At 41.6% G+C, this 24609-nt stretch overlaps 1 protein-coding gene across 1 annotated transcript; it reads left to right on the top strand.

Moving 5' to 3' along the window:
- The first annotated feature begins 3344 nt into the window (after positions 1–3344).
- Positions 3345–24376, top strand: LOC111155107 (cytochrome P450 2U1). The gene is made up of 5 exons (XM_022515169.1): positions 3345–3875; positions 17025–17660; positions 19521–19682; positions 21202–21369; positions 22401–24376. The coding sequence occupies exons 1-5, from the start codon at positions 3386–3388 to the stop codon at positions 22577–22579; spliced, it is 1635 nt and encodes a 544-aa protein (XP_022370877.1). The 5' UTR covers positions 3345–3385; the 3' UTR covers positions 22580–24376.
- Positions 24377–24609: the final 233 nt, after the last annotated feature.

Raw genomic sequence — 24609 nt, 5'->3', positions numbered from 1 at the left:
GTGCTGTGTAAGAAGCCAAGTTCAACCACATGGTGAAATGTCATTGAGTTTGGAATCCTGCACCTGTTTCGTAATTACATCAACCTTGCTTTATGATTGAATAAAACTGACACGGTGGAAAGACAAAAGTCTTGTGTGCGTCTTCATATTGTGCCCATGACACACTTTCGTGTCCAGGTTTTTCACTCAGCATAATGTTTTTCGAGATACATCACGGAGTGTATCATAGCTTATCCCTTTTGCCTTGCTGAGTGGTAGTCTTTTATAAACACATCACAGTATCCTTCTTTCTTTTGTTGAAGGACACGTGAACTATTTCTAGTTTGGGCACTAAATTTAAAAAAAAAAAAATGTTTCAGTCCTGGTACCCCTTTATCCCAACAAAAAGAAGTTTTGGGAATTGGATTTCATTACTTTTGAGATTCTGTTTTCCACTGATACTCAGATTTTTCAGGATCTCCCTCACTATATCCTTCTGCAGAAAAATCATAGTATATACATGCAACTGGAGAGGAATGAAGTCACTAACATTGAAGACTGGCAAATTTATTTGTTAATACAAGGCATAAAGGCTGAATTTGAAAACAAGTTAATATTCTGTCCAGTTTCACAATCAAATTTTGGAAAGGGTAGAAAAAGCTGAAAATGGTGATAAAAGGATAGTAAGAGGGGCAACTGGGTGGCTCAGTTGTTCATCATCTGCCTTGGGCCAGGTCATGATCCCAGTGTCCTAGGATTGAGCCCCATGTTGCATCATGTTGGGCTCCCTGCTCAGCGGGGAGCCTGCTTCTCCCTCTCCAGCTCCCCTGTGCTTATGTTCCCTCTCTCACTATCTTTCTCTGACATAAATAAATAAAACCTTTAAAAAGTAAAAAAGAAGTAAAAGGGTAGTAAGAGTACCAACTTACAGAGTTTAAAGCATTATTAGGCCCCAACAATAATTCTTAAAATTATAACTTGTGCTTACCAAGCTTTAACTAAATGCTAGACATTGTGTTAATTATTCCGTCCAATTCTTATGCTTGAGGTCAGTACATTTGTTATCCCAGTTTCATGTAGAGCACACAGATGCCCAGAGACACCAGAAAGAAATTCATTAACACTATACATAGAACATGTTCAAATGAATATATATAAAGTAAATCATAGAAACTTAAAGAAAATGAAGCAGTTAATTTTAAGTGTCTTGTGGAGTTGGGCATCTAAATAATACGAAGAGTATTTCTACTCTCTCTTTTCATCAACATTTTGCAAACTTTTCTTGAACCATAAGCTCTCTCTGTTCATGCTCACTGACTAGATGGGTGCAGTGTGCAGTCTCTACTTCCAGGGAATTATAAACCAGCTGGGCAATTATTGTTTCACAAGTAATTTAACTCTACTCTTGGAAACAAAACAGTAAGTACTTAGATATTTTAGATATACTGTTACCAATACCTCTGACTGAAATTCATGTACAGTAAGAAGGATTTCAGTGGGAAAGAGACTGGTGTAAAATTATCCTTGAGGATTCAATAAAAAATGATTTTTTTTCTCAATGCTCTCCTTGTGTTCCTTTCTCTCGCTCCCTACCCAAAGATCTTTTAGTATTCTCTTCCTTAACTGCAAAGGATTCCATTTTATTCACCCATTTAAAATAGGAAGAGTGGGGCAGAAAGTCTTCTTTTTTCTGGCAAGAAAGCCCTGCATATAATTTGGGGGAAATTTAACCCTAAGAAGCACTCGATGAGCTACATGGTTAAAATAGTTTATCCAGGGGCGCCTGGATGGCTCGGTTGGTTAAGCATCTGCCTTCGGCTCAGGTCATGATCCCAGGGTCCTGGGATTGAGCCCCGCATCGGGGTCCCTGCTCAGGGGGAGCCTGCTTCTCCCTCTCCTGCTCCCCCTGTTTGTGCTCTCTTTCTCTCTGTCAAATAGGATCTTAAAAAAAAAAAAAAAAGTTTATCCAGGGGCACCTGGTTGACTCAGTTGGTAAATTATGCAGCTCTTGACCTTGGGGTTGTAAATTCTAGCCCCATGTTGGGTATAGAGATTACTTAGAACTAAAATCTTTTTAAAAAAATTTTAAAAAGTTTTATCCGTGGTGTTATGAAAAATTGGCTTACTCTATTAGTTTGTGAGGGCAGCCCTAACAAAGTGCTATGCACTGGGTATTTAAACGGCAGAATGGATCAGAGAATGAATAGAGAGGACTCACTATGCTTTAGTCAGTCTTTTATAAGTAGTCCGTGGTGTTCAAAGTTTTAGGGTCTATGTATGGGGAAGAATTAAAAGGCATCTGAAATTCGGAAAAGAACATTGTTCATTACGATCAATTAAATTGATTCGTAAGAAACTGACCTTTCAGCAGATAAGTTATCTGCTATCGACAATTCTATGTGTCAACTTAACATTGACGAGAAATCAGAGGGTTTAGCCTATAGGAGATGGAAAGGAAAGCTCTTAGGAGCCATCATGGGGAAGATTAAAGGACTTTGCCTTAAACGTATTATACAATTCATACTTAATATCTCAATCTCAGCATTTCAGGGTTGGCCTCATACCAATAATAATATTGTCATCTCTCTTTACCCGATTAATTTTCTTTTTATAGTATTAGCTATTATAATCTTCCAAGTCTATTCTTTTTTTTTTTTTTTTTAATCTATCCCTGGATTGGGCTCGCTGCTTTACCCAGGCTGCATGTTTAAATAAACGCTGAGCTTTCGCTCTCCGCACAAAGTTCTGCTAGAGGCAAGTTCTGAGAGCTTTACTCCCCCATCCCCCCACCCCGCCCATCCTTCCCGCAACGTTAGCTGTCTGCACCTGCAAATTTTGCACTTTGCTTTCCCATCGTCCTCCTCTCTCTGAAGGGAGGAAACGGCCTCTTCTTTCCCTGAGTCCTGCTTCAGATAAACCCCGTCTTTTTGCTACCGAGGGGGGACGGGAACCCTTAGGGTAGAGGCGCTGGTGTTGAGGCTGAGTCATGTCAGCGGCCTGTTCACCAGGCACAGTTCATACACTCAAATGACACATGGGTAACACGAGGAAATCCGACAGCCAATCGGAACGCAAGCATCTTTGTGTCAAGGGCAGTAACTGCCCAGCCCGACCCGGAGGAGAAGCCCAACAGGACTTTGGGGTCAAACTTTCGGATCGCGCGCCCCGCCTCCCAGAGGACCGCTTCTGCCACGCTGCGAACGTGTCCCCGTTTCAGCTCGGGCTCAGCTGATTGGAGGCGGGCGTGCGCGCGGCCAATCCGGGGCGCCCTCCGCCGTCCTTCTCCCCGCCCCCCGCCCCGCGGCGCAGTCAGCTGCGGGCGCCCGGGGAGCCGGCGCGGCTGTCAGCTTGCGGTTTCCAAGGGTCCGCCCGAGGAAGCCGAGGCTGCGGACCCCGGCGCCCGGCCATGGCCTCCCCCGGGCTGCCGCAGCCCCCCGCCGAGGGCTCGCCCTGGCCTCTGCGCCTGCTGCCCGCGCCTCCCGGGCTGCTGCAGCTGGACCCCACTGGCGGCGCGCTCTGGCTGCTCAGCCTCGCGGCGCTGCTCGGCTGGAGCTGGCTGTGGCGGCAGCGGGCGCGGGGCATCCCTCCCGGGCCCACGCCCTGGCCCGTGGTGGGCAACTTCGGCTTCGTGCTGCTGCCTTCGTTCCTCCGACGGAAGAGCTGGCTGCACCGCCGGGCGAGGGCCGCAGGGACGGAGCCCTCGGCCCTGAGCCCGCAGTTGCTCCTGGCCGACCTGGCCCGCGTCTACGGCAACGTCTTCAGCTTCTTCATCGGCCACTACCTGGTGGTGGTCCTCAGCGACTTCCACAGCGTGCGCGAGGCGCTGGTGCAGCAGGCCGAGATCTTTAGCGACCGCCCGCGGGTGCCTCTGGTCTCCCTCGTAACCAAGGAGAAGGGTGAGCCGGAGCCTTGGGGGTCGCGGGCAGCGTGAACGCGCGATGCGGCGCCTCCTGCGCCCTTTCCAGCCGGCGCACCGAGCCCACCCGCACCCAGCCCCGAAGTGGGAGGGGAGCGGCGTCGCGTCCCGTTAACGGTGCCCTTAAGATCGTGCTGAGCTGCTGGATGGGTGGCTCATCATAGTCGGAGATCGGAAATAGGAAACCCACTGGAAAGTTAAGGAAGGGTAATGGGGACAGGGGTGGGGGTGGGAGGGATGTGTGAAAGCCAGGCTCTACCTTTCCAGGGATGCTCTGTCCTTCCGAGAACAAGGCCTCATTCTCAAGGCTGTGTCCCCAGGGGGAAACCTTGGCCGTGTTAGAAGGAGGCAGGGATATTCTTTACACCTTCTGAGTTCTGAATGAGAGCTTAAGAAGGTATTTTCCATAAGATAAAAGGTCCAGGAAACATGTTAGGAGCCTATTGGCAAACCTCTTTTACTGGGTTTGTAGCTTCTGATGTCTGCTTCCGGAAGTCCAAGTTGGGCAGTTTTGAAAGTTGGGAAACATATTACCCACTGCAATAAAAGATCACATTTACCCTTTCCCTAACTCCATCCCCCTACCCCTTTGTTTATCAGTCTTACCCTTTGTCTTACTGGCTGGTATAGATCCCAGACTTTTTTTTGTCTGAGTCAGATGTTAATTTAATTGCTTCTCATCAATCAGGTGTTACATTTAAATGTCTTTCCCTCCAGAAATTTTTTCTCACTTCCTATCCAGTTAAGCTCTCTTTTGGAACCAATTTCTGTGCACAACTGCTTTTCCTTTACTGCACTTAACAAAACTGGGGCTGCATAATTTTGTAACTGGATGTGGGTCTTCACCACTAGATTGACATCTAGGAGAATGTGAAATGCGGCATAAAGAGATCCAGGCTTTTTTGAATCTGATTAAGCCAGAGTTCTGCATCAGGATTTTAAATGAATAGAAATGATGATCATAATGTTTTAAATATCCCACTGAAAAACAACTGTCACCGTTCATAATTCACCAACTCCGTGCCTTCACACATCGCTGCTGCTTCTACCTAGAATTTTCTTTCCATCTCATGGCTGCCTGGAGGACTCCTGTTTGCTTTGCTTTGCTTTCTCTCCCCCACCCCTTTTTTTAAACTTATTTATTTGATAGACAGATCACAAGTAGGTAGAGAGGCAGGCAGGAGGAAGCAGGCTCACAGCTGAGCAGAGAGCCCGATCCTAAGACCCCGAGATCATGACCCGAGCTGAAGGCAGAGGCTTTAACCCACTGAGCCACCCAAGCTCCTCTCTCCCTTTTTATTTAAAAAAAAAAAAATTGTGGTGAGATCACGTAACATAAAATTTGCCATCTTAACCGTTTTTAAGTTCAGTGACATTAAGTCATTCACATTGTTGTGAAACCATTACAACTATCTATAGAACACTTTTCATCTTGGAAAACTGAAACATCATACCCATTAAACAAATATTTAACAACTCCCTCCTTGGGACACATGGTTGGCTCAGTTGGTGGCGCATTCAGCTGTGATCTTGGGGCCATGAGTTCAAGCCCCACGTTGGGGATAGAGATTACTCAAAATTAAACAAAAAACAAACAAAAACCCTTCCTTCTCTCTAGCCTCTGGCAACCACTGTTCTGTTTGCTGCCTCTACAAATGTGACTGTTCTAGGTACTTGATATAAGTGATATGATACATTATTTGTCCTTTTGTGGTTGACATTTTTCACTTAGCATCATGTTTTAAGGTATTTCCCTGTTGTAGCTTGTGTGAGAATTGCCTTCTTTTTTTTTTTTTTTTTTTTTGTTAATTTATTTGAGAGAGAGAGAGTGAGAGAGAGCTTGAGAGGGGAGAAGGTCAGAGGGAGAAGCAGACTCCCCATGGAGCTGGGAGCCTGATGCAGGACTGAACCCCAGGACTCCAGGATCCTGACTGGAGCTGAAGGCAGTTGCTTAACCAACTGAGCCACACAGGTGCCCAGTTGCCTTCCTTTTTAAGTCTGAATACTATTCCATTGAGTTTCTAGAACTCATTTTGTTTAGCCTTTTGTCCCCTGATGCCACTTGGGTATTTCTGCCTTTTAGTGACTATGAAAAATGCTGCTAGGAACATGGCACACATCCATTCAAGTCCTTCTCCATTTCATTCTTTTGGTAGAAACCCAGAAATAGAATTGCTTGATCATATGGCAATTCTATATTTAAGTTTTTGAGTACTATCCTACTATTTTCCATGGTGGCTGCGCCATTTTACATTCCCTGGAGGCAATGAACCAGGTTCTAGTCTGTCCACATCCTCACCCACACTTGTTATTTTCCATTTTTTTCATACCTGTGAAAGTCACCTCTTTGAGAATGTGTTTGCTGACATACTTCTCCACTCCACCAAGGAGAGGTGAGTTACCCTTTCTCCATGGTTCCACTGTTTTATTTTAAACTCTGCTCCCCTCCCACCCCGGCCAGTCAGTCAGCACATCTCATCCTTTCCTCCTGCAGACACAATTCTACATCCGTCCACTTGTTTCCATTTCCGTTGTCAGCACCCTCAGTCAGTACCACAATTTTTCATCAGACGCTTGAAGCTTCTTAACTAGCCTGCTTGCTTCCACTCTTGTTTTTTTTATCCACACAGCAGCCAAAGGGATCTCTTTTTAAAAACCATGAATCAAACTTGCCTCCAGCTCCATCCTTGACCTACTGTGCCCCAAACGACTTGGTCCCTGCCTGCCTTTCTGACTTTAGCTCTTTTGATTCTGCCTTTACTTGTACATTTCTACCTGTTCTAGAAAAATTAGGCAGATTTCTGCCAAGCTCGTGACTGTTCCAGTCTGTTGTGTTTGTTGTCCTTGGACATGGAATAACTTTTCACTTTAATCGACTCCTTATCCTCTCTCAGGCCAGTTGTCACTTTTCAGTCCTGTTTTAGACACTGCCCAATATCACAACTTATTTTATCTCGTTCATATTTCAGTCACTAAACACCGTGAAAATATTTAGGTTACTACAAGCCCCACCTACCAATAGGATATAAACTCTGTGAGGGCAAAGATTTGGTTTGTCTTGTGAACCACTGTTTCCCCACTTAATTGGTACAAGTAGGTAATCAAGAAATGAGTAGCTATGTGCATATAAGCATCTGTTGATACATTTACCACATTATAATTTTTTTGCATGTCTGATACACTTACTACATTATATTGTAATTTTTTTTTTTTGCATGTCTATCTTTTCCTCTGGATTTTTTTTTTTTAAGGTATGAGTTAGATTTCCTTCTTTGAGGTCCTTGGTGGGTTTATGGTTTGCTGAAAATCTGTAAGAAACAGTTTCTAAGTATTAGTTGGGTCACAACTTATTATTAGATCCTTTATGTAGGAAGAGACTGGGAATCTGGGGTAACTTGGTGTTTCACCATCTCAAAATATTCATTCCTGCAAGAGACAGGATTTTTTAGGTGATACTGCTCTGGTATTCTAATGGATGTGTGTTGGATCATGGACTGTAAACTGAGAAAAAAATACCGTGGCTGGTGAAGGTGAAGGAAGAACCATAGTCACAAAGGAAATACTTGTGGGGTTAACCTAGAGTAGAGAACAGATCATCTGAATAGGAAAATGGAGATAGCTGAGGAATGTTTTTAATGGAACTTTTTCAAGGGTGAAGAATAAAAGGGGAGAATGTGACTTTATTTCAAGATGTCCCTCAGAGGCAGAAGGACCAAATTCTGAGCAGACTTTATAGATCAAGAAAAGGATAGACTGAAGTTATCAGCCTGAAGAAGAGAAGCCATGAGAGCTAAAGGCTGAGCTACTTGGCTACCTTTGGCTATTGTTTCCAATGGTAGAATTATAAAATGTGAAGTTGCCTAGGAAAGAGATATGTAGAGAATAGGAGAAAGAGAAACAGTATTAGGAATTAGAGGTTAACAACATTATTGTTTACAATATATTTTTGGAGAATGTTGCTGCTAAAGTTGCAAGACTAGCAGAGAAGTGAATGTTTCATAAACAGTGATGTGTGCAGGTAGGCTTGAAATAGTTGACAGCACATTGCCAAAAAGTTCTAGAATGTGGGAGGTTGTTTATTTTGTTTATTATATTTGAATTTTTCAAAATATCGTGCTTAGACAAGTTGATCTTCTTTTAAGCCCATGAAGACTATAGTAAGCTAGATATGCCATAGAGATATTTCACATTAGCCATGGCCATCATACTCTTTAATCTATCTAATTGTTTTTCTGAGCAGGAATAGGAAATAAAGTTAAAAATTCAGAGCCAAGGCTACCAAAGAGTGCTTTACTCTAAACGTGGTCTATTTCTTCTAAAAGGTTTTGCACATCACATTTTTTTTTAAAGATTTTATTTGTTTATTTGACAGAGAGAGATCACAAGTAGACAGAGAGGCAGGCAGAGAGAGAGAGAGAGAGAGAGAGGGAAGCAGGCTCCCTGCTGAGCAGAGAGCCCGATGCGGGACTCGATTCCAGAACCCTGAGATCATGACCTGAGCCGAAGGCAGCGGCTTAACCACTGAGCCACCCAGGCGCCCCTGCACATCACATTTTTATTACAAAATATTTCAAATATGAAGTTCAGAGAGCAATATAAATTCATTTACCACTCAGATTTGCTTCAGATTCATAAACAATACAGAGCTTCATTTGGTTTTTTTTTTTTTTTTTTGAAACTTACATATGTTTTTTGTTTGTTTGTTTGAGAGAGTTCACACAAGATCGGGGAGTGGGGGCTGGGAGGGAAAGACGGAAGAATCTTAACCCATCTCCACAACCAGCATGGAGCCCCATGTGGGGGCTTGATCTCACGACCCTGAGATCATGACCCGAGCTGAAATCAAGAGTCAGATGCTTAACTGACTGAGTCACCCAGGTGCTTTGAAATTACCTTTCTACTTCCAGTTTTCGTTAGCTGATTTATTTATTTCCTTGTTGATAGAAATTAGATCCTTTCTAATTTTAAAAGATTGCTAGAGGCTTCAAACAAGAGTGAAAGCAAGCTGTAGAGCCATAAAACTGGAAAGTAAGGAAATTTAGAAGAAGTTTAAAAGTATAGACTAGTCAGTGTTGACTACTTTAAAGGGGAACATGATGCAAAAATGAAATTAGGAAATGAAAATAGAAAATGAAAGTTCATCTGGGGAATTTAAAAATGAACAAGGAAAGCAGGATAACCAAATTTTGTAGTAAGTGCAGTAAAATAGGTATTTGAAATCATTATGTATTCGTATCAAGAAGGTCTGAATTCCCACTAAGAGGAACATTTCTCTGACCCCACAGAAAGAAAGGACGAATATAATTAGTGGATGGATAGCACCTTCTCTGCTTCAGGAGGAAGAAAATATATGTGTGATAAATGGAAATTGCGTCAAATTTAATGTAAACTAAGTATTTTTACTTTAGTGTATGTATATTACTATAAAACATGAAACATGGAAAAGGAAAAAAAGAATTCCTTTCCATTCTTTCCAAATAGAATTGAAAATCATCTATGATCACTGTTATTTTGAGATAACCATTATTGGCACTTAAAAAAATTATTTTTATTAACATATAATGTATTATTTGCCCCAGGGGCACAGGTCTGTGAATCATTTATGTATTGCCTTTGTCTTAGCCTATTTGAGCTGCTTTAACAGAGGACCAAGCTGGGTGGCTTATAATCAGCAGAATTTATTTCTTAACGGTTCTGGAGGCTGGGAAGTGCAAGGTCAAGGCCCCAGCAGACTTGTTGTCTTGTGGGGGTCCACTTCCTAGTCCCCAGATGGCCATGTGTAACCTCACATGGTGGAAGGGGGGCAAGAGAGATCTCTGGGGCCTCCTTTATAGGGACACTGACCTCATTCATGAGGGCTCCACCTTCATGATTTCAATCTCCTCCCAAAGACCTCCCTTCAGATACCATCACATTGGGCACTGGGATTTAACATATGAATTTGGAGAGGGACACAAACATTCAGCCTGTGGCAGCCTTCCAGTATTTTTTCTATTTGTATTTGTACATGTATTTTTCCCCTTTTTTAGAAGTGTAGATCCAATCAGCAACATATAATACATCATTAGTTTCAGGTGTAGTGTTCAGTGATTCATCAGTTGCGTGTAACACCTAGTGCTCATCACATTTTACATGTATTTTTTTTAAAAGATTTCTTATTTATTTATTTGACAGACAAGAGATCACAAGTAGGCAGAGAGGCAGGCAGAAGGAGAGGGGGAAGCAGGCTCCCTGCTGAGCAGAGAGCCTGATGCAGGGCTCGATCCCAGGACCCTGAGATCATGACTGAGCTGAAGGCAGAGGCTTAACCCACTGAGCCACCCAGGCACCCCTTACATGTATTTTTTAAAAACGTATTTGCTTCTTTAAAATGGAGTCATATTCACATTGTTTTTGTCGCTTAAATTTTCTGAGTATATTTCCACATTATTCAGTATTCTCCTACAAAGATCATAAGAGCTGCACAACATTCCTTTGTGAGAATGTATCACAGTCAGTTTAGCCTATCCTGTATTTGGTTTAAGTGGATTTTTGTTTCAACTTTCTACCACCTATTCCTCAGACAAGCTCTCCCCTCTGAGGACCTCTTTGTCTTCACCACCCCTTTGTACCACTGACTGCCTTCGGAACATGAGAAGCCCTATCTTTATATGAACTCCCCTCTCTGGCCACAGTGATTAGTCAAGGGATAAACCCAGATCAAAGATGACTTGATCACCTCTCTGTACCAGTGGCTCGTCTGTAGGCTGGGCACAGAACTCAAGAATTTGTATTTACAGTGTAGTTCAGAAACCTCAAGACACAAAATAAACCTCAGGTATCCAAATTGCTATCATTATGGAATACTGGACTGAAGCATTTGAATCCTCCTCCAGCATTTTTCAACGTCGATCTGGCCTTTTCTCTCTGGTGGGGAAAACGGGAGATTAGGAATCCCAAGTTAGCTCCTGATGCTTGGAAAAGGTGGTTTGCAATAGGAAAGAAATGAAGCCGTGCAGAAAGTAGTGAAAAATCGGTGCAGGGAGAAAGAGTTGTGTGGGCTTTAGTCTTCTCCGATCTGATAACGCCCAGCTTTTCCTGCTTTTGTTTCCACAGCCTAATTGGCCTTTTTGCCAAACCTACTTCAGGATATATTTTTGTCATTCCCAACAAGGAGAGTCCTAATTTTTGCTTTGGAGCCATTTTTATGTTTTAGTATTATCATCCTCCTTGAAATGAAGCCCTTGTATATATCCGTGAATACAGTTGCTTTTCAGGCCTAGGAGTGCAGAGGTCAGCAACTGTAGAAAGGGCCTGAATCTCTTTCAGACAGTCCTAAGACCTTAAGCCATTCTGGCTCCAAAACATGAGTGTTTTGTGAAGTTTGGAAGCTTGAGGCCATTAATTCTGTCCATGCCACTCATCCGAGCATTCTCAGGCATGGTCTCCTGGGTCACCTCTTTTGTGTAGGATTTCATACCTGTCAACTTGTCAGTTGTCCCAGTCCTCAAATATCCGCCACTTCTGAGTAGGTTCTCTCCATCTCCTTGACTTATCTTAACCTGATTCCCTCTAAAGATAATTTAGCACTTCCTGTAACATCCTCTTTAACTTTGCTCAAGTTTTTTATTTTTCTAAAATGTGCCTTCACACACACCTTTATTTACAAATGAGGCATCTGTTCACGTGTCCTCTCTTCAGAGAAGTGCCACCTTCCCTCAGCTGACGTGGTGCTCCTTCCTTTGTCTACATTACAGCTTCAGTACACCTCTGACATACAGCATCCAATCAATATATCCTAACACTGCAACATTCAATACAGTCCAACATAAAACATTCAATACTGTGCATTCCAACTATGCAACTTCAGCACAGTCCAACAGAAAACATTCAAGACAACACATCCCAACAGTACCACATTCAACAGCATATATTCCGACTGTGCAAATTCAGTACAATCCAACATACAGCATTCAATACAGTATGTAATTTCAGTACAGTCTAACATACAACAGTGGATATGGATTGTTGGTTGATCTAATTCCTCAAAAGACTAACATCTTAAAAAGAGGTATTATGTCTTTTTAATTTATATTCCTTTAGTAACTGGCACATGGGGACTCTACATAAATACTGGAAAAACTGTTAGAAAAGAGGCATTTTAATAGGTAAAATGTGTTTAAATACAAATGTACAGTTTGAAAGATAGTAGATGATACAGGCTAAAGACCTAATAAAAGAAAAAATAGTTTCTTGAGAAATAGGACAAAGCACAGATGTCATATGTGATATCTTAAATTAGACAGCAGTTAAAATTAGTGTCAGATCATGAAGTGAGGAGAAAGAAGGGGACACACTGTCTCAATGCTGAATCAGCAAGACTTGGCCATGGTTAATTGCAGGAAGAGTGACTAAGCTGCAGTTGCCTAGGAAATAGTTTATGGGGCTTAATTGAATAAAGGGAGAATTTTAGTGTCAGGAATGGTTAACACATTTCCATTTCTTCTTTGTCTTGATAATCACACACCAAAACAGAGGGACTTTTAACAGAAGCACACACTCCATCCATGGTGAAGTGAATCTACAATCCTACACAACATTCGAAGATAAAAAGTAGACCAAGGATTTGCCAATGACTTCATAGAGTGAAGGACGACCACTCCCTAAGTGTCTACATGGGGCAGAGGAGTGTACTAGTGGAGGGTGAGACAGTTTACCCTGCAGAACCCCAGAAAGTCTCAGGAATTGGAGGTCCAGTGATTATAGGGGACAGGGATGAGCCACTGAGTTTGAAGTGCATATAAAATATAGCTAGACCAGTTCCTTATCACCACACCCACTCCCTCAGAAAACAGAAAGCAAATGCTCTGGGCACTCTTAGGTTTTAGTGAACCCTTGGACAAGGATGTGGACTAAGTGGAGTGAGGGCAGAGAGATATGACCTTCTATCACACAAGATGAAAAGTTGCCTCTAGATAAAAGAGAGGACTCTTGAAGAGTTTCACTTTGCATGAAAGATTGAATTTGACAAAGAACACCTGACAAACCTGGCCACCAGCACAAGAAAACAGGGAAATGTGTCTGTCTTGGCTTGGGCCCTGGCAGAAAAAGTGTTCTCTCCTACCAACAATCCCTGCTGCAAGTACCCTGCCATTTTAGTGCAAAAGAGCCACAGACTACATGTAACTGAAGTATAGTAGCTCATTAACTGGCTGTGCTCTAGTAACCTTTATTTATAAACCCTGAAATGTGACTGTCATGTGTTTCGTATATCATGACATATATTTTTTTAATATTTTTTAAAAGATTTTTATTTATTTATTTGACAGACAAGAGATCACAAGTAGGCAGAGAGGCAGGCAGAGGGAGAGAGAAGAGGAAGCAGGCTCCCCGCTGAGCAGAGAGCCTGACGTGGGGCTCAATCTCAGGACCCTGGGATCATGACCTGAGCCGAAGGCAGAGGCTTTAACCCACTGAGCCACCCAGGCGCCCCCATGACATATTGTTTTGATTTTTTTTCCAACCATTTAAAAAGCAAAAACTAATATTTGTTGAATATGAATATATATATATATATATATATATATATATATATATATGACTATAAAAAGAGGCAGCAGGCTGGATTTGCCCTGTGTGCTGATGTTTGCTGATTGTTAATCCAGACTTTAAGTAAATGTGTTAAAAATTAGAGGGTGAGGATTCACTCTGTTTCTCTAAGTCAGAAAAGGGCAAGAGAAGAAAAGGAGAAGAACAGATACAGTAGGACAAAGTTCAAAATAATATATTAGAAATAAATTGGTAATTATATTAAATGTAAATGGAAAAATTGACTGGCTAAGAGATTGCTGGAATGGATATTTTTGTTAGAATGGATTTTTAAAAAACCCAAATGTAATATTAATAAATTTTTTAAAAGATTGCTTATTTTTTAGAGAGAACATGCATGAGAATGTGCACAGGGGGAGGAGCAGAGGGAGAGAATCCCCAGGCAGAATCCCACTGAGTCTGGAGGCTGACCCTGCTGATCTCAATGACCCATGAGATCACAACCTGAGCCAAAACCAAGCTGAAACTGACTGACCCACCCAGGTGCCCCCAAATGTATGCTATTTTAAAAGAGACATACCCTCCCCCCAAAAAGAGACATATCCCAAATATAAGGGTACATTAAAATTCAAAATAAAAGAAAGGAAGATGTTATACTGAGATAATACTTTAAAAAGAAAAGCTGATGTCTTTTTGACAATATTTACCTTACATATACTTTTGACAATATATATTTCAAGTCAAACTTCATTGTTAAGAAGTAGTGAATTAAATGGTGATAAAGGAAGCTTTTTATTAAACCAGGAATATATAATAATTTTAAACTTGCATGTACCTAACAGTATATATATACCTAAGAGAAAAGATAGATATGTAGTTATAAAGAGCTACATAGCAGAATTCTGTAGCAAAACTTGCAGAATTGCAAAGAGAAGTTGGTAAATGTACCATTATACCAAAATATTTTAACATTAGTATTTGAATAATTGAGAGAGCAGGAAAATAAAAATTTGCTATTATACAAAAGATTGGATTCCAACATTTATCAGGTTTCTACTGGACATATAAAGAACCCTGTAACCAACAATTGATTTAGATAAAAATTCTTCTCAGTTTTATTGGAAATTTTATTAAAATCGATCACATACTAGGCTAAAAAGCAAGCCTCATTAGTGCCAAAAATCAGTATAAGAAAAATAAACTTAGGTAGCAAAAAAATTATAACAAAAAATTTTTAAACACGATTATAATGAAAATGCATGCAAACAATACTTGTGGACTGTAGCTTATGTGGTACTCAGAGGCAAATGTAGATTCTTAAGTTATTTATTGGGATAAAGGTCTGAAAACTAGTGAGTTAGATGACCAACTTTATATATCTGGAAAAGAATAAAAGCATGAAAGAAAAAAAAAAAAGGAATGTATCATTATAATTTTAGACAGATTCTTCCAGAGAGAAAGAGTATACACTGGCTCATTTCAGGAGGCCAGTATCTTCAGACAAGTGTATTATGAGAGTGGAAATTATTGGCCATGAAAAAAATATTGGGGGGGGGGCCTGGTGGCACAGTTGGTTAAGCATCTCACTCTTGGTTTCAGCTCGGGTCATGATCTCAGGGTTGTGAGATGGAGCTCTGCATTGGGCTCCACACTCAGCTTGGAGTCTGCTTTGGATTCTCTCTCCCTCTCCCTCTGCTGCTACTACTCTTGCTCTCTAAAATAAATAAATAAATCTTTAAAAAATATATTAGGAAATCAAACCCAACAATTAAAACCAAAATAAAACTGTAGCCAAAATTGGATTTATTCTTGCACTGCAAGCAGCTTTAATTATCAGAAAGAAGGCAGTTTTCAAATCTATAAATTAAATACAATTCCAGTGAAAATCCCCAAAGTTTTTTTTAATAGAACTTGAAAAAACTGACTTCAAAGTTTTATAAAAGAGTGAAGAGCCAAGAATAATAATAATTTAAAAAATAGTTTTGAAAGAAAACAAGAAGGGGGGTTTCCTATTATATGTTAAGACTTACTATGAAGTTTTATTTGTATCTTAAAAAAGTAACAGTGATTAAGACAATGTGCATCAAGCACTTCATATTATAACTTGGCGAGTCTTTTGTACATCGAAGACTCATCAATCCACTCTTAGCAATGCCTTTGAAATTCTGAGGAAGTAGAAGAGGTAAAATAAATATGTTTTTTAAAAAATCTTAGAAATTTGCCTTCCATGCATTTTTGCTTTAGCAAAATCAGGGAAAGAAACAAGAAAGAGGAAGAAGTAGAATCCGGGAAATGGATTCAACACAGGAGAGTCTAAGAAAAGTCCTAAATAATGCCACACAGAAGTCACCAGACACCTGAACAGAAGATCTGGGAAGGTAGCTGCTGTGGATTTGAGCAGATATGTGGCAGAGTCCAAGGAGAAAAGCTGAGTTGATAGATTGTCTGATTTGTTTGACCACATGGATGTCTATTTTGAAGGGCATTTTATGGAGGTGTTCAAGACTATGAGATTTAACCACAGAGAAGGGTCTATATTTACAACATCCCAGTGCCGGGCACACAGTCAGCATTCAGAAATATTTGTTAAATATGTGAAGCATGTCTTCAAAAGTACCAGAAATGATGTCGATTAAAAATGGGAAAGGAGAGGGGCACTTGGGTGGCTCAGTCATTAAGCGTCTGTTCTCAGCTCAAGTCAGGATCCCAGGGTCCTGGGATGGAGCCCCATGTCAGGCTGCCTGCTCAGTGGGAAGCCTCCTTCTCCCTCTCATACTCCTGCTTGTGCTCCCTCTCTCCCTGTCTCTTTCTGTCATGAATAAATAATCTTTTTTAAAAAAAATGGGAAAGGAGAACCAGCTGGAACAATAAAGGGCCCATGGAAAATAAGAGGGTGAAATAGGTGATGGGAAACGAATATTTGAAAACAATTTGACACAACATCTTGGAATGACTCTGGGCTTGGTGGTGGGACATGTATAACGTACGTGAGGATCAAATAAGGTAGAGTTGTGGAGACCTTGAGTTCAGAGGTTTTTAAATTAGGGCTATTGCCAGCAACAGACATTTTAGAGCACCTGCCAGTTATTTGGATGCAAACTGATAGCCAGGGTTTATAATCCAGTTGGGCTGTTGATTTTTTTCAGTTAATATTTAACAAGTTCCTCCTATATCCCCAAAATGATGCCAGAAACTGGGATCTTAATGGTCGGCACAATCCAATAATGTCCCTGCCTCATTCTATTCAGAATATGGGAATATCCAGCCTGAAGCACTTTTTAAGCTTGGATTTACTCTTAATGAAGCCTAAGATTTGGAAATTTATGCCAACTCTGGAAATTGAAATTTTTTGCTTTTCATTTCACCGGGAGTTCCTACCTATCATAATAAGCTTTATTGGATATGATTTTTGTTATTAGGAACATGTACTGTCTTAATAATTCAATTTTGCTAATCATTCTTTTTGGCTGGTGATCTCTCCCTGTGGCTGAATTTTGCACAAGGGATACTTGACAAACACAGGACACGCCTCATTGTAGGCCCTGCTCAGTAGGATCAGGCACTGTTCTCTCTCACCTTCTTTCTCACTGTCCTTTTGTAGGGATTGTTTTCGCACATTATGGTCCGGTGTGGAGACAACAGAGGAAGTTCTCGCATTCAACTCTTCGTCATTTTGGCTTGGGAAAGCTGAGCTTGGAGCCCAGGATTATTGAAGAGTTTCAGTATGTGAAAGAGGAAATGCAGAAGCACGGAGAAGACCCCTTCGACCCTTTCCCCGTTGTCAACAATGCCGTCTCTAACATCATTTGCTCCCTGTGCTTTGGCCAGCGCTTTGACTACACCAATAGCGAGTTTAAGAAGATGCTCAATCTCATGTCACGAGCACTAGAAATCTGTCTGAACACCCAGCTCCTCCTGGTCAACATATGCCCCTGGCTTTATTATCTTCCCTTTGGACCATTTAAGGAATTAAGACAAATTGAAAAGGATATTACCACTTTCCTTAAAAAAATCATCAAAGACCATCGAGAGTCTCTGGATGTAGAGAACCCTCAGGACTTCATAGACATGTACCTTCTCCACGTGGAGGAGGAGAGAAAAAATAGCAGCAACAGTAGCTTTAATGAAGATTACTTATTTTATATCATTAGTGATCTCTTCATTGCTGGGACTGATACCACAACTAACTCCTTGCTTTGGTGCCTTCTGTATATGTCACTGAACCCCGACATACAAGGTAATTAACCTGTACCTCCTTCATTCAAGCAAAGCCAGAGTATTTAAATCGGTGTCAGCAGCTTGGGCTATCCTGTAGCTCCTGGCACTGAGCAGTGTCTTCAGGCTGGTAAACAAAGTGGAAATACTCGAATCCCATAGGGAGTTGGGAAGGTGTTAACAGTGCAGCTCCCAAGTTTCTAGATAGTGGGGCCAATGTCATATCTTCTTGTCCCTGCTATAAATCTCTAAGGTCTGGTTGGGTGTGAAATGTATGCTAGTGGAAGACTTTTAGAAAAGAAAGACCATCCAGGGCTAACGGGAGTTACAGTGATTATCTAAACCAGTCATCTTGTTCTGAAAATGGGGACCAGGGACCCAGAGAAGTTATGTGACTTTCTCAAGTCCCAGAGAAGTTATGTGACTTTCTCAAGATCACAGAGCTATTTTGACCACATCAATACTGATAGGTAGAGTCTGGAAGTTCAGAGTAGAAGACCAACAAGGAGGACAGTGTATTGCTTTTCTGTTGTCCTATAACAAATCACCACAAACTTAGTGATTTAAATGAACATGAATTTATTATCTTAAAGGTCTGTGTCTCACTGAGCTAACATCAAAATGTTAGTGGGGCAGCATTCCTTCCTGGAGGTTCTGGAGAAAGTTCCATTTCCAACTTCCTTGGCTCCTGGCTCCCTTCCTCCATCTTCAAAGCCAGAGATGTTACCACTCTTCTGAGCATGTTCTTTTACTCAGATCTCCCTCTGACACTAAACTGGGAAAAGTTCTTCGGTTTTAAAACCAATGTAATTAGTACACACCCAGAAAATCCAGGGTCGTCTGCCCATCTCAAGGCCCTTAATCAAATCACACCTGCAAGGTCTCTTTTTTGCCACATAAAAAGTAGCATTTTCCTAGGTTCTGGGGGGTTGGGGTGTGGACATCGCTGTGGGGCCATCTTCTGTTTATTATGAATAAGATCATGCTTACTTCATTAGTTAACAAGTAAACAAACAAACAAACTTGTTAACAAGTTTACAAGTACCAAATTATCCCCAAATTTGGCAGCTTGAAACAACCACCATGTACTATCTCTCATAGTTTCTGGGGGTCAGGAATCCAAGGGCATCTTCACCCAGGTGGTCTGGCTTAGGATTTCTCGTGAAGTTGTTGTCGAGATGTTGGCCGGAGCTGCAGCCATCTGCAGGCCTGACTGGGACCGAAGGGTCCACTTCTAAGACAGCGTGTCCACTTCACTGTTGGCTGCAGGCCTTACCATTTGGGACTTTCCAGTAAGGCCGCCTGACTTGGCAGCTGCCTTCCCTCAAAAGAGAGCAAGTCCTGAGACAGGAGCCACCATGTCTTTTATAACCTAAGCTCAGAACTGACCCGCCATCACTTTTCCTTCATTCTGTGCGTCACACAGACCACCATGGTACAAGGTGGGAGAGGATGGTGGGAGAGGACCGTACGAGGATGTGAAACCGAGAGGCAGGGATCCCTGGGGCCCACGCTGGGCTACCTCATGTTGTCACATAAGAGCTGAGAGAGTCCGCTCACTATTCCTATGAGGGAATGATTGAGAGGTCTCCCTAATTCCAGAATACTTTCTCCTTTACCCATCTATCTGTCCTGCTAGCCACTTTTCAAAGTCGCAAGGTGGTACCTGGTCCCTGAGACCAGCTGCCTCTACTTGGAATGTGTGACCAATGTTTCCCTCCCCAAGGCTGAGTCAAATCTGACCTGCCCGCTTAGCAGTTGTGGGTATGACGTGACGGCAAGTATGCGTAGGACGGCAGTCTCAGTTCTCCTGGCTTATCTTCTGGATTATTATTTGTTATTGTTTAATTTTGTTTTGTTTTGTTTTTTGTTTTTATAATAGAAAAGGTTCAGGAAGAAATTGAAAGGGTCATTGGTGCCGACAGAATCCCTTCCCTCACTGACAAGGCCCAAATGCCCTACACGGAAGCCACCATCATGGAGGTGCAGAGGCTGACGGTGGTGGTGCCCCTCGCCATTCCTCACATGACCTCAGAGAAAACAGGCAAGTCTGTGATCCCTCTCCTTTGAGTGCCCTTGAGGGAAGCCCAGGCCCTGAATCCAAAGGAGTTGAAGTGGTGGCGTGCGGACCATTCTGAGGGTTGAACATCGTGTCGTGGATAAGCAAAGGTTATCCAGCTTACCAGGGAGAGCTCCGGCCTTCAGCTGTCAGTTATTCAGGTCCTGGTGGTCCTGGCCAGCTTGTCTTACAAACAGCTCTCCAGAGGTCAGGGCACGCACACTTACGCTGTCAAGCATGTTCTGCTGCCATCTAAGATGGCTGTATGGGCAGGAAAAGCACCCAGGTTAACACAGGCCCCTCTCAGTCTTCTTGGAGGGTCAGAAAAGCTAGTCTATATGTGAAATTAAGGATTTTAACTGGGAATTATCCTACTTCACCTTTTATGGCTCTACAACCAAAGCACAAATATTAAAGACTTAGAAGAGCCCTTCTGATTCTAAGGGCACCTGTTTCAACTTCTCACCTACACGGAAATGGGTCCATTTTGTCATGTTGTTGACACGTAAGGACCCAGATTCTATGTAAACTCCCTTATAAGAAGGAACTTACCTCCTCTGGAGACAGGCTGGGAGGTAAAAAATATATATATTAATATATACATCAAATATGTGATATATATAATATATATAATATAGTTATATTATATATAATATAGTCATATTTTATATATATATATAATATAGTCATAAGGCAGTTGTAGGAGTCAATACCTTATAAATGACATTGGATCACTTCATGTTTTCAAATTGATACACTGGGTGTGCATATGAACTTGTCAGCTGCTAAGAGCCTGCATTGAATTCCCTGTACAGCTGACCCTTAGACAACACAGTGTCAACTTCATGGGTCCACTTATATGCAGACTTTTCTCAATAAAAATATTGGAAAAATTTTTGGAGATTTGTGATGATTTGAAAAAATTCACAGGATGAACTGTGTAGCCTAGAAATATTGAAGAAATTAAGAAAAAGGTATATCATGAATGCATAAACCATATATGTAGATATAATTTATCATTTACTACCATAAAATACAGTTGACTCTTGAACAGCATGAGTTTGAACCATGTGGGTCCTCTTACATGCAAATATTTTACCCTACAGTATTATAAATATATTTTCTCTTATGATTTTTTTTTTTTTTTTAGTGTCATAAAATTTGTAATTCTTTGGAAAGTTTATCTGGAATGCCCTATGATTTCTGTTTCAGTGTTTTCTATTATTTGTAATGTTTTTCTGGTTTGGTTTGATTTAATTCATTAACTCAACATCTGTTAGAGCAACTCCTGTGCCTTACCTCGGTCTAGGTCCTGGGAGCATGTGGCCACAATGCCAGTTGTTAAGGTCTGGCCCCTACCCTCCAGCACCTCAGTGTTTAGTCTCCACAAGTTAAGTAGCTAGGTATGTAAGTGGATTTTTTTTTTCCAGATAGTGATGTTTAGGGAGAATTATTAGTAAGAACGTGTTGAATGACACTGGGTTTTTCTGTTTGTTTGTTTTAGTGCTCCAAGGATATACCATTCCTAAAGGAACAGTGATATTACCCAACTTGTGGTCAGTGCACAGAGACCCAGCCATTTGGGAGAAACCAGACGATTTCTACCCTAATCGATTTCTGGATGATCAAGGACAACTTATTAAAAGAGAAACATTTATTCCTTTTGGAATAGGTCAGTTCAACTTTTATTTTCTTAATGGCATAATTAAAGAGGTAGAACTAAAAGAATCTTTTGTCATTTCATGATATTGTTTTAAAAATAATTCTTTCTTGGGGAGCCTGGGTGGCTCAGTTGGTTATAAGTAACCAACTTATTTATATAAGTATAAATAAGTAAAATCTTTAAAAATATTTCTTTTCTAAGATTTTATTTATTTGACAGAGACACAGCAAGAGAGGAAACACAAGCAGGGGGAGTAGGAGAGGGAGAAGCAGGCTTCGCACTGAGCAGGGAGCCCAATGTGGGATCAATCCCAGGACCCCAGGATCATGACCTGAGCTGAGGGCAGATACCTAATGATTGAGCCACTCAGGCGCCTCCAAAAATATTTCTTTCTTAGCAAACAATGTAAGAGAAGAGGTAAATAACCAAGATAGTACAGCCCTACTATATTCATCTCGGATTTTAAAAACAAAATGAAAGCAATTGGCATTAAATCCTTAAATATGACAAAAAATCTCCCTTTCTGAGCTGTCTCAGTGATTATTTGAGTCCCAAGAAACTGTTGGTGTTAAGAGCATCTCGTTACCTTCTGCTGGACTGGTGGCTAAGAGGCTGGGTTCTGGAATCTCACCAGTCCCTCTTTTAGACACCTGGATGGGCACATGCAAGATTCTGTCTATAAAAGAGGAATGCTCCAGAGAGTCTCTTCTGACTCGTTCTCTCTTTAATCTTCCAGGTAAGAGCAAAGGAAAGAGATAAAGTAGGTCTGAAGGAGACAGAGTAGCCTGGATCTGTCTCTAGTTCCCGTCTAGAATGAGGATAGGTTTTCACGAGCAGGAATTAAAATGTGAACTAAGTACAAAAAAAATTCTGAGCAGCATATTCTCTGGGAAGCCATGAGGTATATGTGGCCATTTTATTTTAAAACTCTCTATGTCTGCATATAAAACACTTACTTGAGATATATAAAATTGCTCTTCTCGAGATAGGAAGAGCGGGGGTATTCTAATCCCAGATTTTTCTTCTGATCTCGTTTTTAGGGAAGCGGGTATGTATGGGAGAACAACTGGCAAAGATGGAATTGTTTCTGATGTTCGTGAGCCTAATGCAGAGTTTCACCTTCACTTTACCCAAGGATTCTAAGAAACCCATCCTGACTGGAAGATACGGTCTGACTCTAGCCCCACACCCGTTTAATGTAATCGTTTCAAAGAGATAAAGAACTTGCCCAAGAAGAGAATGTAAATACATTTCCTCCTCAACAGATTCTTCCTTCTGCAGTTGATGATAGACCCAGCAACACAGTGGCCTCCGGTCAGGCTCGGACGAGAGAGAGACCAGAACGTGGGTAGAGCTTGCATCATCTTGGACCATCCCTCAGCAGGGTGCTTCTGTCACTTTAGTAACGCACATCTGTGACTTAGGGGATGGGGACCCAGGTGCTGGGTCCATTCCTCCTCATCACTCAGTGCCTCAGTCATTCATGCATCCAACGAGGTAAAGAAAATGTGCCTTCTCTCCCTCCTCACCCCTAAGGAAGGTCAAATGCCACGTGTCTTTCCCGACATCACCAAAACACTGTTAAGTACGGAAGAATGAATTCAGAAGCCGAAGGAAGACCCTCCATCTTCAGACCTGTGACAACATGGAAGCGGGGTTCCGACTTGAATACTTTGCCAGAGAAGGATATGGGTTTCGGTCATGATGAGTTAGAGTTTTTCTCCCCACAGATCCTCTGTCAGTCCTAGGAAGGGGGAGGCTTATTTTGTTACTGTTGTCTTTTCATTTGTGATTTAGTTTTTTACATTTTGTAGACATGGACTCGAGTGCCCTTGTCGGGTATGGAGAGGAAGGGCTGTTTGGGTGTGTATGTCTGCCTTCTGTTTCAACTACTGGTGAAAGAGGTGGCTTCACAGTGCCGAGTTGCTCTCTGCTGAGTTGCTTGAGGGGATATAGCTCTACCTTTCCACTTGAGCCCTGAATAGTGAGCTTGGGAATTGTGATACCAGGATTCCTCGGGGAAGGATACAGACTGTGCCAAATATGCCTTTCTTATTCTCCCTTCCACGGGGCTTTGTCTGTCTCACCTTAGTACTTCTCAGAGACACAGAGGCATTCTGAATCTGGTTAACAGAACTGCATCACTCCTTAATAAGGACGGTCCCTTCAGAATAGTGGTTCTAAAAAAAGGCACTGACCCCTTTCAGGGGGTACTTGTAAATGTGTAAGGGCATCTCTGGTTATCACAATGATGAGGGAGCTGTTGGCCTTTTCCCCCCTTGCGGCCAGGATGCTAAGAGTCTGAGCCGACCTGAACCAGAAAGAATAAACCTGCCTCCTCTGCCAATATTTCCCCAGCGAGGGCATGCTCTGAAGAATGGCCAGCGCTCTCCTGGATACTCCCGTAGCCCCTCCTGACAGAGAAGTAACCACAATCCTAAGACGCTCACCCACAGTTTGGAGCCTTCCCTCCTGCTGGCACCACACTTGGGACTTTCCTTGTAGGCCTGCATAATTCTTACAGAAACTCTAGTGAGAAGACATTATTTTGTAGCTGATAGAGCTGAGCGTCAGCCAAGTAAAGGTACCTAGTTAGAAGGTCCCGCTGTTCATTTCAGATCTACGAGTCCTTGTGACTGGAGAGTTCTGTCCCAACCACTACTCTGTACTGCTGCCTCCTGAGCCATGGGAGTCTGCTCGGTGTTTTCAGTGCAGATGGATGAAGTCTAGGCAAATCTCTAGGTGCCTTGAGGACTTTTGTCAGCTAAAACAACAACAACAACAAAACAAATAAACAGATTGTCCAGGAATTGTGAGCAAACGGAGCGGTTGTGGTCTAGATTTGTGACGAGATGATGCATGTGTGATTACACTGTATCTTGAGCAGGACAGTTTGTTCCTCATCTGGAATTTTATATGCATTTGAATTGCACTAATAATTTGGCATTAGCAAGTTCATTACTCCTTAATTTATACATACATTTTCAACATTCCTAACCAAGCAGTTTGTAGCTTACTTCAGGAAAAAAAAAAAAAAAAAAAAGCAAACAAAAACCTGTTCTGTGAGATTTTGTTGAAATCAGATATTCCTTAAACTTTTAAATACAGTGCCTCAGACTGTAGCACTTTAAAAACATCTTATATGGTAAGTCACTGAAAGGACTGTTAACGCTTTCATTGTATATTTTGGCATTTTACGGTTTTGTACCTTTTGATTTAATGTATAAAAATAATAGTAATTTGTTTTAT

Source organism: Enhydra lutris, unplaced genomic scaffold (genome assembly GCF_002288905.1).
Source record: "Enhydra lutris kenyoni isolate GAN:26980312 unplaced genomic scaffold, ASM228890v2 scaffoldscaffold3, whole genome shotgun sequence".
Classification (NCBI taxonomy): Eukaryota; Metazoa; Chordata; class Mammalia; order Carnivora; family Mustelidae; genus Enhydra; species Enhydra lutris.
The sequence above is the reverse complement of the archived record's forward strand: the minus strand, read 5'-3'. Positions and strand labels throughout refer to the sequence as shown.